The sequence below is a fragment of the Telopea speciosissima genome, chromosome 3 (assembly GCF_018873765.1).
Source record: "Telopea speciosissima isolate NSW1024214 ecotype Mountain lineage chromosome 3, Tspe_v1, whole genome shotgun sequence".
NCBI lineage: Eukaryota > Viridiplantae > Streptophyta > Magnoliopsida > Proteales > Proteaceae > Telopea > Telopea speciosissima.
Window position 1 is genome coordinate 54,838,516 of NC_057918.1, and position 20,201 is coordinate 54,858,716.

Genomic DNA, 20,201 nt, shown 5'->3' on the forward strand with positions numbered 1-20,201 from the left:
TGGAGAAGATGACCTAACCAGTCCTTCGAACAGCAGCAGAAAACAGGTGAATGAAACCCTTCTTCACACTCCCAACTTCCTTCGAACACTTGCAAACAGCAGGATCAATGCTCTGATACCATGTTAGCTTTTAGAGTGGAAGAAGAAGAAGAGAAGAGACTTCCTTCAAGAGAGCAGCCACAGTTTTGGTTTTGTGTGTTATGTCTCAAAACAAGAGACTAACAACTTATATTGAAAAGAATATATAATTACACACAGACCCTTGGCCTCATACAAATGACACAAAGAATACATAAAAGAGGGATTATGTACATATATACCCTTGATACAGCTATTCTTAACAAAGTTCATGTCCAGGTTCAGAGACAAATGCCTGCCATTCTTTAAGACCTTGAAGAATCTCCGGACCCCCAAGGATTTTGCCTGGACAAAAGCTTGCCAGCGCGCCTTTGAAGAATTGAAGGCATATCTCTCTAGCCCACCATTGCTAGAGCGATCTGAGCCTCGAGATGAGTTGTTAGTCTACCTTGCTACCTCACCAGTAGCGGTCAGCACTGTGCTCGTGAAAGAAGAAGACAAACAACAAAGACCGATCTACTATATGAGCCACGTTCTCTTAGATGCAGAAAGTAGGTACCCGAAGATCGAGAAGCTCGCCTTCACTTTGATAGTCGCGGCCAGAAAACTAAGGTCGTACTTCTAAGCTTACCCAATCACAGTGCTAACTGACCAACCCCTGAAAAAGGTAATACACAAGCCTGATGTCTCAGGATGATTAGTAGCATTGGCGGTTGAATTAAGTGAGTACCAGATCAAGTATCGACCGAGGACAGCTATTAAGGGTCAGACCCTCGCCGATTTCCTAGTAGAATGCACCTTGACTGAAGAAGAACAAAAAAGAGGAATGGTTGAGCCCGTAGACAAGACGAAAGCCCCATGGATGATGATTATGGACAGCTCAAGCAATGCAAGAGGGAGTGGAGCAGGTTTTATGCTAACCAGCCCCGAAGGCTTCAAGATATAGTATGCCCTACGGTTTGATTTCCCAGCATCTAACAACGAGGCAGAGTACGAAGCCCTGTCAACCGGACTGAGAATAGCCCGAGCCGTCTAGATCGACGGTCTAACGGTGCGGAGCAACTCACAACTAGTAGTAAATTAGATAAACGGAGAGTATGAGGCGAAAGATGAACGGATGATGGCTTACTTGACTAAAGACCGGGCCATGATCGAGGACTTCGGAGCGTTCGAAATGCAACGAGTACCGAGAGCAGAGAACGCAGTGGCAGATGCGTTATCCAAACTCTCTAATGACGACCTATCCCAATTAAACGGGGCAATATACATGGAAAGATTGTGCGAGCCGTCCCATCAAGAAAGGGAAATAGTACAAATTGATATAGAGCCCAATTGGATGGATCCTATAGTTAGCTATCTGAAAGACAATACCCTCCCTGAGGACCGAGCTGAGGCAAGGAAGGTCCGGGGACAAGCAGCAAGATATACACTGATCGATGGACAGCTTTATCAAAGGACGGTAACTGCCCCATTACTAAAATGCCTGGCCCCAAAGCAAGCCCAATACGCCTTAGCAGAAGTACATGAAGGTATATGCAGCATCCCTATGGGAGGGTGGGCCCTGGCATACAAAGTACTCCGCCTAGGCTTCTATTGGCCAAGGATGCAGGAGGAGGCCATAAAATATGTCAAAACATGTGAGCAGTGTCAGAAGTTCGCCCCAATCCCACACCAACCGACAACCCAACTGAGCTTGGTTCTCAGCCCAATACCATTCACGATGTGGGGCATGCATATCCTCGGTGATTTCGTGCCGGCCTCGGGGGGAAGAAAATACTTAGTCATCATAGTTGACTATTTCACTAAATGGGTGGAAGCCGAGCCATTGGCACGAATCACAGAGAGAGAAATGGAAAAATTCTTCAGGGACAATCATATACCGGTTCAGTCTACCATGGGGGCTCATCACGGATAATGGCAAACAGTTCAACAATCCCAGCTTCAAATGATTCTGCGAACGGTACCACATTGACTTCCGACCAGTGGGAGTTGCGTACCCACAAGCAAACGGCCAAGTAGAAGTCACGAACCGAACACTGTTGGCTGGCATTAAAAGAAGGCTGACTGAGGCAAAAAGAAGACAGGTTGAGGAATTGCTAAGCGTATTGTGGTCGTACCGAATGACTGTCCAGACACCCACAAGAGAAAGCCTGTTCCGCTTGACATACAGAACCGAAGCTTTAGTACCCGTGGAAGTGCTCGCCGCATCTCATAAAGTGCTGAACTTCAATGAACGAACCTACCAGGACGGACTCCAAGCCAACCTCGACCTCCTGGATGAAGTAAGGGAAGATGCGTTGTTAAGGAATGTGGCCTACCAACAAAGGACGGCCCGATATTTCAACTCCAAGGTGAAAGAGCGGTTGTTCAGGCCGGGAGACCTGGTGCTAAGAAAGGCAAAGGCTTCTCAACCAAGGAAGGAGGGCAAACTGTCAGCAACTGGGAAGAACCCTACATAGTCTCCAAGAAAATACGACCGGGTACATACCGCTTGAAGACTCCGAGGAGCAACAAAGCACCCTGACCATGGAATTCAGAAAATTTAAGAAAATTTTATGAGTGAGCGGCCCTCCCATGTAACCCGTACCAACTTTAAATAAAATTCCAACTTTAGAAGTCTTCAATTCAAATCTCTTCTCACAAGGCATAGAAGACTGACCCTAAGAGTCAACACGAAAGTCCTTACGAGGCATAAAAGACTAACCTTAAGGGTCAGCATGAAAGTCCTTATGAGGCATAAAAGGCCGACCCCAAGGGTCGGTACGAAAGTCCTTACGAGGCATAAAACACAGAACGAGGCATTAGAGACCGATCTTAAGGTCAGCACAAAGAGCCCTTACGAGGCCGAGCTCAGAAAGATAGAATTTACAAAATTACTGCATTGATAATATAAGCCACAAGGCCTTTACAAAATTTTGGGGGAGTTAACCCGCCCCATAGTACAAAAAAGAAGAGAGAATGCGTCATCAAATGAAGTCCTGTTCAAGATAGAGGGGATCAGCAACCCCCAAAGATTCTTGGAGATTCGCAGAACGGTTCGGCCCTTAATCATCATTGGCACGGCCCTGGCCGACCTCTACCCCCTCCTCGACTTGTCCATCAGCAATGATGGTGGTCTCAGCTGGAGAAGGAGTGTACCCTTCAAAATCCTTGAAGCTGAATCCAGGGTCCTTACCGAGGACAAACATGACCGTATCGTCAACACCAAAACCGTACACTTACTCGGTGCACTTCTCGATCAGCTCCTTGAACTCCGGAGACTTTTTGAAATCCTCAATTGCTTGAACGCGAGCCACATCAAGGTCGGCAAACTCCCTTCGCCTTAAGGTCCTCCAATTCTTTTTAGAGATCAGCGATCTCCCCTGCGACAACCTATGCATCAGCCTCCAGAGTGTCCTTACGATCAGTCAAAGATCGCACCGTCTCCTCTATCTCTGTCAGCTGACCAGACAGCTGAGTCTTCTCCTTGACTAGGTCCTTCATCTGTACCTCCATCTTCGTGCGCTTGTCTTTTCCTTCGAAATAGAGAGAACAGTACTTCTCGAATCGCATGGAAAACTCGACAACCTTGGAAAAGACCTACACTTGCAAAAACAAAGTTCAGGAAGCGGCATAACTCAAATGCAAACAAAAGAAAAGGCCGTACTTACAATGGCCATTTCCAAGTAGAGAGAGAACTCGCCAGGTCCACGTCCGATAGCTTCATCGGGGCTTCCTGGTCTTTGGGGAGCCGTGCCCAATCAAGCCACTCCCGCGCCATTATCTCGTTTTCATAGCATGAGTCACCCTCGTGGATCTTCCATTTAGGCGCGAGGATAGGGCCCCTCTCCTTGTCTTGGCCCCCCAGGGTCTAAGAGTCGTCTTCGACAGAGACAACCTGTTTCCCCCGGTCAGAGGGATCAGAGGGGTGGAGAGCAAATTGCTTGGACCGGTGTTGGAGGGTAGTATCATCTGCGTCTGGGTACTCTCTCTCCTTCCTCTTAGTCAGGGTCGGGTCTGAAGGAGGTTTCCTCGGGGCAGGAGGGATGAATCCCGCTGCGGGACCTTTATCTTTGGGCGGGGCCGTAGAAGGACCGTTCTTGCCCTTCTGCTTTTGCTCGGCTTCTTTCTTTCTCTGGGCCGCCGCGGCGCAGAACTTGTTGCGATCCAAAGTAATGTCCACTAAAAAAAAAAGAAAAAGAAAAACGAGAGAATTAGCACAAACAAGAGAAAACGAAAATACAAGAGGACATACTCCCCGATCTGAGGATACTCACTCGGGGCAGAACTCAACTTTCAAACGACTAACTCCTCTTCCCTACGAAGTCGATGGACGTCAAAAGGTTCCCCATCCAGGCCGACACTCACTGACTCCCGGTCATACCTATTCAATTCGGGCACCTGATTCACATGGCTCAAATAGATGTCCTTCCACTCCAACATGAAGGGATTATCTGGGATAGTGGCGAAAAAGTACCGATCCTTCCAATTCTTGACCGATTGGGGCATGTGGCTGAAGAACTGGAGCTATTTAAGGGACCCCTTCAAGTTACGGAGAGATAGGTAATACCACCCCCCGGTCAACTTCTTCAACATGAAGAAGACCGAAAAGAGAGAAGTTGTGGCACGTCGGACCAGCCGACCAAAATAGATAAAGAACCCGAGGATTTGCCTCCACTAGTTCGTCAATAATTGACCGGGACATAGATGGTAATGGTCCAAGACAATAGTTATGAAGCCCTGGGCCGGAAGACGAAGACTGCAGATAAAAGCAATCTCGTATAGGCACACCTCGCCTTCCCGAAAATAGCAAGCCTTGTCGTGTTTGGTCGGGGCGCGAAGAATGATCTCGAGAGGTATACCGAATCGCACCCTAAGGGATACAGGGGCCCGATCATCAAGAACGCCCTCATAGGTGTTTGCACCCGAGGTAACGTCCCCAATGGCCGAGCCTTTGGACTCATTACCCTCGTCCTCGGCTTCTTCCTCGGCCTCAGAGGCTGGACCCCCTTCTGCTTCTCGCTCAGGGAGGGCGTGTGCATATACCAGACTGGGGGTACCCTCCCGTGAGGGCCCTGCTGAGGAAGAAACTAGGACATGGGTACGCCCATGCCGAACAGCAAAGCTCTTCGAGCGGAACAGGATTGATGGTTCGTCAGATTGGGTCTTATCCGAACCGGTACCCGAATCTGAGTCCTTGCTCATCCCGAAAATCTCCTGATGACCCAAGTTAGGGCCCCGGAGCGAGTTGTCGGAAGACATTAGAAAGAAAGAAAACTTACTGATCGGATCGGTGTGTTATAATTCCCCCGCGAAGACGAACGATCGAAAGCTAATAGTGCGAGCCGACTATAGAGTAAAGGGCCGAGCTGAAGACCAAAGCGACACAAAGGAAAAGCTAAGGGAACTAGAAGGCCGGGGGAGCAACGGAGCAAAGTGAGAAACTAAAGAAGGGCTCTAGTATTTATAAGAAGGAAGGGAGAAGGCGAAAGGACCATAACCAACGGCCGGAGGTAACAGAGATCAACGGTCACGATCGCACAACGATAAGACTGCCCGAGGTACCATCATGACTTGAAGCCATGCGTCATCCGTAAGACAGAACGTCACTTCCATCACATCATGTCAGACTGTGGCGGTGGAGCATTAATGATTGCCTCGAAAATCGAAACCCCAACGATAGCCTAAATAGAGGACGGATCGATACTCATTTTGGACGAATGCATCCTAAGAGAGTGGGGAGCAAGTGAAAAATCATAAATTGGCAAACCAATGGGGAACCGACACGTGGCATCGCAGACTGACCATAGGAAGCTAGACCGACCTGAAAGTGACTTGTCATTGAGGAACAAGTCGGTCATGGCTGGATGTTTGCACCATGAAAACGGGCTGATCATAAGAATGAACGGTAAAAGACTCGCACGACTCCGAACACAAAGGACGGTACTGTGCGAATACCAAATAACGGGAGCCGACCACTCATTTGACTGGCCAATGACCGTTCCCAGCACTTCCTGGAAAGAGCGCATAACAGTTCCGCTAGTGGCGCATTACGTCTCCCCCAATGGAGACATAAGGCATAAGGGATTCTACCCATGTTGCTGATAAAGACACCACGTCATCCAAAATCGTGACTAGAATTCCTCTGCAGCAAGAATCCCTCTCCAAATCGGACACTCACATCACCGCCGAGATTGGCTCTCCCCCAACATCTATAAATACTCTGGTAGCACCCAGCACTCATCTGTCTGAATTCATTTTTACTCATCTGTTGCTAAGAGAGCTGACTTAAGCATCGGAGTATCCAACACCGGCTCAGCCCGGTCACTCTTGTGCTAATCATTTCTGTGCAGTACCGACCCGAGGCAAATCCACCAAACCGAGGTCAAACCTCCAGTTCTTAAAGCAACAAGATGTATCTCTTTTGGTTATTATATAATAGTGGTAGGGGGGACTGCTAGAGTAATGATTCTGCTCTCTTGCAGTCTCATCCCCTTCTTCCTCGTTCTTCTCTTCATTATATATGCCAACCATAGTTGTCATGGAATCTAAGCAACTGATGTAGACAGATTCCTGGGGCAGAAATATAGCTGGACGAACCTTAGGAACCAAGCCCCTCGCACTTAATAGGGACCATGGTTCGATGGGCCTTTGGGCAAGCCCATGCAGCTGGATGTTTTATGGTTTACTCCAAACCAGATTGTGGGGGACAGTTTTAGTTGAGATTTTATTTTGTGATCTTTGCTCTTTAGTAATTTCTATTTTGAGTTTATATATTTTTGCTTGCTGTACAAGTCCCATAGTTACTTTGTAAGGGACTTTGTAATTCCTATTATTTCCTTTGTAGTCATGGCAATAGCCAAGCTATATGTACTGGACTATGAGGAGTCCTTCCCCATGATTTAATGAAGTTAAATGCCTTTATTCTTACCAAGTTCTGTGAGAAGCAGTGAGGTGTGATACCTTGTGGCAGTGAGAGACTGACGGCGGCAAGGCCATAGGTGAGAGGCCTTGGTCATATCCCCCCCCTATCTTCTTCCTCTTTTATGTCCATCGATTTCCTAAGTTTCTATTTTACTGTTTTGTGATTCACCCAACACTGAGACACATTCAAGTTTGCTGGGGTTGCTGTTTGGTCCTTGGAAGAATGATCCGTTGCTGTTACATCAAGTTCTGGTAGGAGAAACAACTTCACACCCTGCGGTATCTGTTACTTGGGAGTCCTATTGCTGAGACCTTCAAGACCAAGAAACTGCAGATCCATTCATCAGTTACGGCCACTATTTTGACAGCAGAATATCCTCCATGGGACCTCTCTTCAATGGTGATTTGAACCTTAATTCACCGGTTGGATTTGGCTATGGACTTTACTTACTAATTCTGAGAACCTGTCCTATCTCAGCGTCAAGCCATTAGAATTGGCTGAGGTTTTGAAGTGTGATTCAACTCAAAGAAGCTTACCTTCAATAGAGTTATCATCCCCATACAAGGGGCCTTGTTGCTAATTCTGAGATCAGTTGAGTTTTCGGGAGAAATGCCTAATATAGTCCAGCCGATAGACCTTAACTTACAGTGTCTTGTTTTCTCTTGTGATTTGGTATCCTCATAAGGTATTGTTAGGCATGGCTGAGGATCGTAAGGGCTAAAACACCCCGCTGTTCAACTGCTGTTAGGTGTTAATGTTAATTCCTGATGCTGGAAGCCTGGAACTAGTGTTTTAAGGTAATGATGTTAGCTGTGAAAGGTCCTCCTGTGAGTTGGGTTCAAAGTTGTTTATTTGAGACCTAGCTTTACATTATTCTGGTATCAGAGCCATGGCCGAGGGGAGTTCCAGCACCCCAAACTAGGCCGTAGACACTAATATTCCCATTGTTGAGATGTTCATACAGTTAACTGAAAGAATGACCAACATGGAGCAATATCTGGAATCATTGACTTCACAAACTGTGGGACAGCAGCAGTTCACAGCCAATCATACTCCTCAAGCTTTTCCTCAACCAGCTAAAAGGGTTCAATGTACAGCCCATTAACAGAGCGAAGTTCTTTCAACAAGCCCTTTCTTTCCAAATTCACACTTGTCTTTGTACAGCAACTAAAATGAAATCCTCATTGGATCATCAAATAATTAAGAGAAAATTACTTGGACACCCCCTGTATTATGGCCTAATTACTTATTCTCCCCAACTTTTCAAACAATTACTTGAACACCCCTGCAGTTTACCATTTCTTTCAAGTAGCCCTGTCCGTTAGTCAGTCACCGTTACCATTGGTTAAACATTTTGTAAATACCTAAACTACCCTTAAGGTGTAGTGAAGTGACAGATTTAACCCCCCTTTCTTCTTCTTCCTGCAACCAAAAGAAAAAAAACCGGCAGCAATGTCTGCTGTTTCAAAAGCCATTAAGGGTTTGAAAGTTCCACAAGATTACTTGTCTAGCTCTCTCTCTCTCTCTCTTACACTCTACCTCTGTCTCTGTTCTCTGCTGAATCGGAGCTTTGATTCTAGTTTCCCGTCAACATTTGCAGAGACGGAATATCTAAGTACCTTTCACATTGATAGGAGTCTTTGGCTCTTACTTCTACTTCTCCTCATTTCATCTTCGTATTGACATGTGTTTTATCGGATTGAAATCCAGAACTTTTAGTTCTCCTCCTTAATTTTCTGAGGAAGTGGATCCCATCATTACATTATTAGTTCATCACCAACCCATATATGAAGGGGAAAGTGAAAGCTTAACACGTACACTTAAAGTATCAGATTCGAAAGAACCCTTCACACTAATACCACTCACGAATCAGCTTAGCTGTTTGGGTCTATGTGTCTGTGTGAGGATTACGATAAAAACAAGGTTTACTGTCGCCAAAATTAGATATTTCATTTGGCAAAACTCCAAATACTCTTTTCAATGCTGGCCCAGATCCAGGATCGGACAAGAAAGAGGAAATACAGTTCATGAACATGGGCATCCTTTCCTACCGGTCCACTTCTGATTACAATTCCTCTTGTAGGTGAATAAATTTGATTCCACTTACCATTAAGGGTTTGAATCTTAATCGATTTTCAGATTCACACCCTTAATCTGAAAATCAATTAAGGGTTTTGGGTTATTTTGATTTGAAATTTGTTTAAGAAAAGAGAAATTTTCTGAAATCAATTAGGGTTTGAAACCAGTAGGAGGTAGGGGCGGTGGGGTTGCATGAGGAAGAAGAAGAAGAAGAAGAAGAAGGAGAAGGGGGTAAATTTCTCAATTTTTCTGTTTTCTATTGAATAGGTGATAAGGGTAAAATGGACATTTCCAATTAAACACTAACATCAGACTAACACCGTCAGGTTTCAGGGGGTGTCAAGTAATTGTTTGAAACGTTGGTGATAGTAAGCAAAATAGCCATAGTCTAGGGGGTGTCCAAGTAATTTTTTTTATCATTAATTCAGATATGGGAGAATGTTCTCTGTGCCGCAGCGCAGCCTGCACCCAGACAGATGGGCAACCTGTGCAGGGGGTAGGGTGGTCATTGCGCCCACCCCCAAGTGCCTGGGCCCAGGCTGCGCTGCGGCACAGAGAACAGCGCCCCTTAAGATATATATCACATCAACAGAGTGTCTAATGAGCAAAGAAATGGAAAATCTGTAAAGACCTTTTCATCCTGCGCAAATTTTCAACATACGATCTAGGACCATTTCAACAGGCAGACAGGAGAACCCATAAAATGTCGGAACTCCTATTACACTAGTGTATCTCTCGTCTCCATTCAGAGTTTCAAAGGCACTATCCAAAACTATGATAGTTTCAAAGGCACTATCCAAAACTATGTAAAGCAATTATTATTAAGCAAACCAAAACAAGTTTAAATTCATCACAGGTCAATAGAGACAAGAAAAGGAATCTACCGTACTCCCCCACCGGTCACGAGCATCAATGTTAGCCTTCCGACTTAGCAAGAGCTTGACAACCTCTACATGCCCTTCACAAGCAGCGATATGCAAAGCAGTTCTACCATCCAAATCAATGCTATTCACATCGACACCCTCATTAAGTAATTCTTCCACTCCCTTCACATCTCCGTTGGAAGACATGAACAGCAACTGCATCGTTGAATCAAGATTCTCCGGCACTGTAAGTCCTTCATGAACAGAGGTCCTACGGTTAGGATCAAGCGATGATTGCCTCCCAAAACTGAAACGAAACGTATTCCGTCTTGGATCTAACGAAGACTGCCTCGAGAAGCTGAGTCTCCCACTCAACCTCATCGATCCTGTCGAGAACTGCCGCGAAAGTCCTCGTTTCAAATGAGCAGCTACGTCCATTTTTTTTCTCAACACCCTATATCTCCCCAGAATTATTCAACCACAACACGTCATGATCATCAGAGAAACAGAATTGGACGTGATTTGCCTTTACATTCTGAAAATTGATTAAAAAAACAGGGGGGGGGGGGGGAGATCGAAGGTCAGTGAAGGTGTTGGAAAGCTCGATCGAGAGCTCGTGAAGCCCTCGATTACGAGCTATGGCAGGTGAATATGGTAATGGAGAAGCGAAATTGGAAATCCAGATCGAAGACCAGAAAGAATTGAAGATCCGAGGAAAATGGAAGAAACAAATCCCACCCAAATACACGGTAGAGGTCTCCGTAAAAGACGTTACATATTTTCAGCGAGTTTTCCTTCACCCATCCATGGTGAAGGGAGAATTCCTTCGGGGTCCGTCAGATTAGAATCATTAAGCCATGTGATGAATCATACAAATACCTGCAACTAAACTTACAGGGCATGTGTAATATACATCTAAAACTAATACAGTTTTACCGGGAAAAAAAAAAAAACTAATACAGTTACCTCCCTAACTTTTAGGGTGTAAGTTTGGCCCGTCAGTCCGCTTGGGTTGGATTTTTCAACCCTGATGACCTGTTGGGGTTAAAATTTTCAGGCCTTGGGTCAAGGTCGAGTTGGGCCACGATTGAGGCATTGGGCTAAGCCCAGTTCGGCCCGACCCTGTGTTAGGTTATACTTTATAATTTATTGTTTACATTTTACAATTTTTGTTTAGTAGCTAATTATCTATTCATTTACCAAACAAGATAAATTATCTATTGAACCAAAATATTACAATTTTAAGATTGGGCTAAGTTTTTCAACCCAAAAAAATCTAATAGTCAATTGAGTATGAAACAAACCTATACCCAATCACATGTATCTCATTTTTTTAATGCCTAGAATGATGTAAATTGCAAAAATCAGGGTCAATCAGGGCCAACCTGGCCCAGCCCCACCCGATCAAGATCAATCAGGGTTGGGCTGGGCTGAGGCCGGGTTGGGCTTGGGTTGAGCTAAGAGGACTCAGGGTTGGGCTAGGATTTTAAAAAACCCGACCCTGTTTCATCCCTACTAATCATAGGGAATGTTTGAATGAGACCTATATATAGGTGCATTTAGAACTTGACACCTTTTAATTGCTCCTTTATGTACGACAGTAGTGTATTGTATTCTTAAATGTTCTTTAAGACATGGATATAAAAGGTTTACAAAAATAATTAAAAAATATTGATATATCATTATGTCATTATCAAAAGGTTTGGAAATTACACTTACCCTCATTACAAAAAAAAAATGTGTCATACCAAAAAGGCAAAAAAAAGTAAGGTTACAACTTATTTTAACAACTTGAGAGGTGTCAATAAGAAAGCCAATAAGAAAATCACATAACTATATATACCAAAAGTAATACAAATACCATAATATGGGTACAATACAACATAATGAATCCAAATTCATATATATATATATATATATATATTTGTAACAAAATCCAAATTCAAATATAGTACATACATATATGAGCAGGATTGTATTAGAAATTCTGCATCATTAACTAGAAATTATCAAACATCATCAACGGAGAATTAGCTCAGAACGATGGCTCACTGGAGAAGAAAGGAACTGGTGCTAGATTTGAAATCAAATGTGAAGGTTGAGAGGGAAATCGTTGGCGGAGTGTGGGTAAAGAGTATTTAAGGAGAAGTTTGTGGAGAAGTTTGTCTTCTTTTTTTCTACTAACCTTAGTGAATGGTTGGCAGAGAAGAAATCAAAACACCTGCTAGAGATGCAAACCGATAACAGATAGGGAGACTATACTATTGCTGAAGTGGAACAAAATGTAGGAATTAAAATTCCCTACTACCACATTAACAAAATCTTGTCTAGCATTCATGAATCACAAATATCCCTATTATAGGTAAGAAACTATATTTCGTTCACCAACGAGCTATTAATTCCAATGGAGTTTGATGAAGCCATTGATGTTGCCCTTCATGTTCCTTTCCTTGCAGTCTTTAATGGAGCTAGGTTTCTCTCCCTAGCCTTAGCCGTATGCTCACTCAACAATGGGAATGAGTGTGCGTATATTAAGGTAGAGAGGGGACCTAAGTCTCCCTATTAAATAGTTAATATCTAGCCTCTCATAACGGCTAGATATTAACAGATAATAGGAGAGTGGTTTATCCCATACCGTGCTAATTAATCCCTAACAAATAGACATTCCCTAACAAATAGGAAGCTAAGTATCCAAAGCGTAACTAACATGATGGCTGGGATAGACTTGGTCAATTGGGCCAAACAACCAATAGGAAAATATCTTACAATCTCCCACTTGGACCATTTGACCAAACTGTAAATTCCCAAACAACAACACTTGGATTTTAACATAATGTCCCATTCATAGGTCACACAACATAAATACCTTGAATAAACAATCTTATTAATGTGAATCATGGCAGTTATATTTCATTTATACCGACACACTCCCTTCAATAATTAATACAATAATTTCATTCAAACTGGTGCATAAAAAAGGATAAACACAAGTATAATGGTCCAAAACAATAATATCTCACTCATATCAAGATAAATATGCACATAAAGATAGAGATGAGAAACGTATAGAAACTTCCATTAATATGATAAATCAAATGAGAGAGTGTGCATTACAAAATGTGACCAATACGTCAGACTCTTACAAGACCCATATCCTACAAGATCTATAAAGAGTTTAGGCGTAAATGCTTTGGTCAACGGATCAGCAATCATTAGACTTATCTTTATATGAACTATAGACACCTCTTGTTACTGAACGGCTTCTTTCATAAAGTTGTACTTCACTCCAATATGCTTCGCTCTACTAAAATGCTTGTCATTCTTGAAGTAGTACACAGCGGCAATATTGTCTCAGTACATTCTCAGCGGCTTCATGATGGTGTCAACAACTCGAAGCTCTAAGATAAAATTCCGTAACCAAATTGTCATAGATATGACCTCAAAGCATGCCATGAACTCTGTTTCCGTGGTAGAAGTAAAGACACAAGTCTGTTTCTTGGATTTCCAAGAAATTGCCCCATTAGCAAGTAAAAAGACATAACCTGATTTCCTACTATCAAGGCATCCAGCATAATCAGAGTCTGAACATCCGACCACTTCCAACTGATTAGAAGCTCTGTAAGTAAGCATGCATTCTCTTGTTCCTCGTAGATAACGCATCACCTTCTTTGCAACTGCCCAGTGATCTATTCCAAGATTACTGACATATCTACCCAACAAACCAACAACATAGCTAATATTTGGACGAGTACAAGTCATGGCGTACATAAGGCTCTCTACAACAGAAGAATAGGGAATATCCTTCATCCTTTCTTGCTCCATATCATGTGGGCACTAGCTCAAACTAAACCTATCTCCTTTAATTACAGGAACAACACTTAGTCTACAATTCTTCATACCATATCTCTCTAGCAATTTATTGATGTAAGCTTTTTGTAGCAACCCAAGTAATCGGCAAGATCTATCACGATATATCTCTAAGCCGATCACAAATGAGGCCAAACCCATATCTTTCATTTCAAAATTATTAGAGAGAAATGATTTCATATCCTTTAACAAATCAAGGTCGTTACTCGCAAGTAAGATATCATTCACATGCAGAACTAGAAATATAAACTTATTCCCACTGACTTTCACATATATACACCTATCAAAGGTATTTTGAACAAATCCGAAAGACACTATAATGTGGTTGAACTTGAGATACCACTGTCTGAAAGCTTGTTTAAGTCCATATATGGATTTCTTTAATTAGCACACTAGACCTTCCTTTCCTTGTTCACTAAACCCCTCAGGCTGGTTCATATAGACTTGATCCTCCAAATCCCCATTTAAAGAATATCATTTTTCACATCCATTTGATGAAGCTCTAAATCATAATGAGCCACCAAAGTCAAAATGATTCTTAGTAAGTCCTTCTTAGATAAAGGAGAGAAGGTTTCAAGGTAATCAATGCCTTCCTTCTAAGTGAAGTTTTTTGTAACTAGTCTAGGTTTATGTCATTCAATATTACCTTTCGAGTTGTGCTTGGTCTTAAATACCCATTTAAAACAAATTGCTTTGAATCCCGAAGGTAGTTCAATGAGCTCCCAGACATCATTGTCACCCATAGACTTCATCTCATCTTTCGTGGCATCTACCTATTTGTTAGAATCATTATCATTCATAGCCTGTGAAAAACTTAATAGATCATCCTTAATTCCTATATCAAATTCAGACTCCTGGAGATACACTATGCAGTCATTCGGAGGCAGACCTCCTGACTCTTTGAGGCCTTCCCTGTATTTTCGATTGATGTGGAGATAAATCCATAGTGTTCTCAATGACAACATCCTCATGAAGTGGTACATCCTCTGTAGTTTGTTATTCCACAGAATCATCACTAGTGATGACTTGTGGAAGAACAACGCTATCATGATGTACAAGAGCTGAAAGTGTAACCTAGAGCTCCTCAAATACCACATTACGTGGTTTATCACTCCCACTAATGTCGCCATCCTCTAGGAATCTAACAGTTAATGTTTCCACAATCCTAGTACTGTGTGAGGGTGCATAAAACCTGAATCCCTTTGACCATTGACAATAACAAAAAAAAATAACAACTTATGGTCTTAGGGTCGAGTTTCTTTTCATGTGGATTATACAATCTGGCCTTTTGCAGGATAGTCCTATACGTGCAAGTGTCTCAAATTAGGTTTCTTTCCCGTCCACAACTCATAAGGAGTTTTAGGAACTGATTTACTGGGAACCTGATTCAAGATATACACGGCTATTTTCAAAGCCTCACTCCATAAAAACTCGGATAATATTGAGATGCTCATCATGCTTCATACCATTTCCTGAAAGGTACGAGTGCAACTTTCTGCAACTCCGTTTTGCTCAGGTGTACCAGAAAGTGTATATTAGGGAGTAATACCCTTCGATTTGAGAAATGGTCCCTCACTTTGTCCTACATCTGTATGTCTACCATAGTAATCACCCCCTCTATCGGATCTCACGGCCTTGATTTTTCTATCTAACTTATCTTTGACTTCAGCACAGAATATCTCAAAGACATCCTTAGCTTCAGCCTTTTCCTTTAGTAAGCAGACATAACAATACCAAGAGAAGTCATCAAAAAAGGCAATAAAATACCCTTCACCAGTAATACAAGGGTCAAATGGTCCACAAATATCAGTGTGAATTAGTTCTAGAAGTGCATCACTCCTTGTGACAACCACTTTATTGTTTCTAGTCTGCTTACCTTTAATGCAATCTATACAAGTTCCAAAGTTAGTGAAGTCTAGTGTGTGTAGCACACCTTCCTTCACTAACCTTTCTATTATAGGTCTAGAGATATGACCTAAGCGCCTATGCCACAAGGTCGAGGAATCATCACTGTTAGATTTACGTTTAGATCCAACTTCCACATGCAGGGCAAGAAGGTATTTCTCATAATCGGAGTCTATGTTCAATTTATAAAGATTTTCACATAAATTTTCAGTAAAAACTAGAACATTATCTTTATAAATATTCAAAATCTTATTTCCAAAATTAAGATTTAAAACCCTCATAATCAAGTCTGGACAAAGAAATTAAATTCCTAGACATAGAAGGGACAAAGAGAGTGTTCATCAACTCCAACTGGTATCCGGTATCCGGTATCCATAATAAGTCTGTAAATACGGATCGCTCGAATCTCAGACTCCATCTGGTCCCCATGCAGACAATACTCTCACTTGGACTTGGTCTCCGGGTTGAAAGGAATCCCTACATGAAATTTGAAATATGCACAGTAGTACCAAAATCAATCCACCATGTGTTACAAGGAACATCAATAAGGTTGGTTTGAAAACAAACAAGGATAGAATTATTACCCTTCTTTTCAAACCAAGCTTTACGTTTCTGACAATCCTTGCAAAGATGTCTGGCCTTCTTGCAGAAGAAACATTTTAGTTTGTCAGGATTCTTTTCCTTGTTGTCATTCTATGAATTGACTGTCTTCTTCTTAGGTGCAGCTTTAAAGTTCTTTCCACTCTTTCTTTTATGTGCCACAAAATTGGACACTTGTTTCAATCTCTGCTCTTCCTGAATGAGTTTACTTTGAAGCTCATTTACATCCCAATCATCATCATTCGTATTACGATGGATCTTGAATGGTTCAAATTTATCAGGGAGTGATTGCAGAATCATCTCAATAAGGAATAGTTCATTCATCTTCTGGTTCAACTTTTGTAGTTGTGTAGCCAAGTTTGCCATTTCACAGATGTGATGGGCTATGCCACTGCTGCCATTGTATTTCATGGTCACTAATTTGCCCATGAGAGTGCCTACAAGCGACTTGCCTACTGAAGCAAACCGCTTTTCAACAGAAGCCAGATAGGTCTTTGCATCGTCAGACTCAAGGGTCGACCCTTTAATGGTCTTGCCAATGGACTTCTTAATGAACAAGAGGCATAAATGGTTCGATCGGGTCCACTTCTCATGAAGAGCTTTCTCAATTGGTGTACTATTATCGGTGAGATCAGCAAGTTTCAGAATGCGGAAGCAATAGTCATGATTAACGACAGCTAGGTAGTAAATCAACTCCTCCTACCAATCCGGATAGTTTGAGCCAGTAAGGATATGGACAATATTAGGTACTGTCGGACAATATTAGGTACTGTCATAGGTGATGGTCCCTCTGAAATGAAACAAAAATACACGTTTATTATCAATAATGCTTTGAGTTTCAGTAATACTAGAACTATTAACACACTAGTGGTTCACTCAAAAGATGTTGGAAGTCATCCTTAGAGCTAGACAATCTATCTACACAGTCAAACTAAAATGTATACCTTTGGATATTCCTATTTTAGCTTGACTTCTAGACTAATGATTTTACCATAATGCCCTAAATAAGTTTGTTATGATTGAAGTGTTTCTACATTTATGTGTAGGATTAACAATTGAGGGCATCCCAACCAAGATGAATGTTTACCTTCGGATACTCCCATTCAACTTAATTGTATGTCCAAATACCCTAAACTAGTTGCATTATTGTTTGAGATGTATCACTATTATATTTAGGACTAAACAGAAATAAATCATTATAATCAAGAGAAGTGTGTGCCTTTGGACACTCCCATTAAACTCAACTATATGATTGTCATTGATGTCCTACATACTGTTTTATTGATGTCATTTCATTAATGAAGTTTAGGCTCAATAATTTTTGTTCAATCCCCTTGAATTTCCATTATATGTCTACTTTGGTAGCAATATAATGACTAAGCTCTAGGTTTTATCCCCTAAGTTCCCAACATCTAAGTGTATGTGAAATCAATAAAATTTAATTTATCACCCCAAATTGAAATACAACTAATCATATCATTCAATCATATTAAAGTGTTCAAAAAAAAAAAAAAAAAAACCAGAAATATAGAAACAAACAGAATCATAATCGGATTCGGAATCAAGTCAGAAATAGAATCAGAACATAATTGATTCTTTAATAAGTGATTCTGTTTATATATAAATAGAAACTGATTCGTCCAAAACTGCTTCTCATAAATGATTATGTTGTAAACAGTTTCTGAAAATGTAAATAGTAATAAACAAAAACAAATCTAATTTTGTTTATATAATATAATTTGTCTCATAAACAGAAATTTAAACAAACAGAATTAACCATAAATAGAAACAGAAAAGAAAAAATAAATAAATTAGTAGAGACAGAAATCGGGTTAATAAATCAAAACAAACCAATTTTAGATTTTTTTTTTTTGTTTAATTCTGTTTCGCCAGTCACTACTAGTCAATACTAGAGATTTCTGTCGGCGGCAACCAAAATCCGGCTGGTCAGCCGACAACCTGACGGGTCAAAATACAAGTTACCGAGTCGGTATCCAGGTAACCAAAACTCAGCCGATAAACCGGTCAGACCAATATGAGTTGGTTCGATTAAACTGTTTTAGTTCGGCCGATTTGATTCTTAATGAACCGAACAAATGCCTTTCAATAAGTCATATGTAAATGGGCTAATGGGCCCAATACAAGCTTTACAATAAAAAATAAAAAATAAAAAAGATAATGCGTTCTCCCTATCCCAAGATTTGAGGTCATGAGTCCTCTATTAAGACGTCCCCTACAAGCTTGGCTGGATAGGCGAAAAGCAAGGGACGGGTTCTTGAGAGGGTCCTCCAACACTTACGGACCAACTAAAAGCTGCCTGCGTAGATGAAAGAAACTCTCTTACCGGATGAGCTCTCCAATCCGAGCAACGATGGCTCGTGTACAATGCTCTTGGCAAGACTAGAAAAATCTAATTATCTCATCATGTCAAAGCTCATGAGAAGATGATGAGCCAAATCCTATGAGCGACAGTGAATAAAGTCAGCATCATTCTATGACACATCTAAGCTTTCCTTGTTGTCCATCAGTAGATTGAGGAAATGCCTATTTAATAGCAAACCTGTAAGAGAAGGAACTCTACCAACTAGTATCTCAAAACAGAAAAATAAATAAATAAAGAGAAGCCCAATATAAACTTTAAAACATAAGAGGCCCAAAAACAAATGAGCCATCTTATATTCATTTATATAACTTAAAGCTTAATGGACCTAAAGGTTCCAAATCAAATTAGATAATGATAGGCATGTCCCCTTCTTCAACCTCCTGCCAAAGCTCAATGAATAGAATCGTGTTCTAAACAACATCCACAAATTGTGGCTTCGCCCATGGACCCATGGTTCTCTAGCCTCTTGAAACCTCGACGATGAAGGTGAGTCACTAGCAGGATTTATGCCAGTGTACAGGTCACCGGAGGGTGGAAAACCATACTCCGGCGACCACCCTGTTGTCCAACACCCCTATAGTCCAGTAATGGCAGCCTTGGCTGCCTTTGCAGGTTTTTTTTTTAATTTATTTTTTATTTTTTTAAATCTACAGGCCAGTAGAGATAAGCCATGAAAAATTATTATTATTTTTAAAAGGTCCGATCTAAAATGCAGGCGAGAGAAAATTTCTCCCTGTTACGGCTCCGTCCACCTTTATTCCCATTATTTATTTCATCGATAGCCTTGGTTGCCCAGATTTTGTTTTTTAAATGGTTACAAGTCTCCCTGCTGTCCCTTAATGGTAGCCTTGGCTGCCATCATAATTTTAAATTAATCATGAATACTTGTGCAAATCGTTGTACACATCCAACTTTATCCATTAATACACAACAGAAAAGAAAAAAAATATTCATGCTCAGTGGTCTAAGAACTTATTTAATCCATCATAAAATAACAATAATGAAATCCTAATAAGATTTCAATATGTAATTCAAGAATACGAAAGGCACAACCGTAAGCTCTGATACCAAGTGTAGGAATTAAAATTCCCTACTACCACATTAACAGAATCTTGCCTAGCATTCATGAATCACAAATATCACTATTATAGGTAAGAAACTAAATATCATTCACCAATGAACCATTAATTCCGGTGGAGTTTGACGAAGCCATCGATGTTGCACTTCAAGTTCCTTTCCTTGCAGTCTTTAATGGAGTTAGGTTTCTCTCCCTTGCCTTAGTCGTATGCTCACTCATCAATGGGAATGAGTGTGCGTATATTAAGGTAGAGAAGGGACCTAATTCACCCTATTAAATAGTTAATATCTAACCTCCCATAACAACTAGATATTAATGGATAGTAGGAGAGTAGTTTATCCCATAATTTGCGAATTAATCCCTAACAAATAGGAAGCTAAGTATCCAAAGTGTAACTGACATAATGACTGGGATAGACTTGGTCAATTAGGCCAAACAACCAAT

At 41.4% G+C, this 20,201-nt stretch overlaps 3 protein-coding genes across 3 annotated transcripts in view; all 3 read right to left on the minus strand.

Annotated features, from left to right (window-relative positions):
• Positions 1–10,704, minus strand: part of LOC122656258 (integrin-linked protein kinase 1-like) — a 146,887-nt gene extending 136,183 nt beyond the window's left edge. Inside the window, exons 1-2 of the mRNA XM_043850740.1 lie at positions 10,667–10,704; positions 9,946–10,391 (exon numbers count right to left, since the gene is read on the minus strand). Coding sequence (XP_043706675.1) covers positions 9,946–10,362 — 417 coding nt within the window. The 5' untranslated portion in view covers positions 10,363–10,391; positions 10,667–10,704. The remainder of the gene's footprint in view (positions 1–9,945; positions 10,392–10,666) is intronic.
• Positions 10,705–13,275: 2,571 nt separating this feature from the next.
• On the minus strand, positions 13,276–13,746 carry LOC122655302 (secreted RxLR effector protein 161-like). The gene has a single exon (XM_043849506.1). The coding sequence runs from the start codon at positions 13,744–13,746 to the stop codon at positions 13,276–13,278; it is 471 nt and encodes a 156-aa protein (XP_043705441.1).
• A 2,643-nt stretch (positions 13,747–16,389) lies between these two features.
• Positions 16,390–19,892, minus strand: LOC122655303. Its single transcript, XM_043849507.1, has 2 exons — positions 19,854–19,892; positions 16,390–16,995 (listed from the first exon to the last, which is right to left on the minus strand). Exons 1-2 carry the CDS (start codon positions 19,890–19,892, stop codon positions 16,390–16,392), a joined length of 645 nt encoding a protein of 214 aa, XP_043705442.1.
• Between the last annotated feature and the right edge of the window lie 309 nt (positions 19,893–20,201).

Excerpts from the sequence above, each read along its gene's own strand:
- LOC122655302 (XM_043849506.1), bottom strand. The coding sequence starts at position 13,746 with ATGGAGCAAGAAAGGATGAAGGATATTCCCTATTCTTCTGTTGTAGAG.
- LOC122655303 (XM_043849507.1), bottom strand. The coding sequence starts at position 19,892 with ATGGCTTCGTCAAACTCCACCGGAATTAATGGTTCATTG. Across the intron at positions 16,996-19,853 it reads CCGGAATTAATGGTTCATTG|GAGGAGTTGATTTACTACCT; the intron begins GTGAATGATATT and ends CCGGATTGGTAG.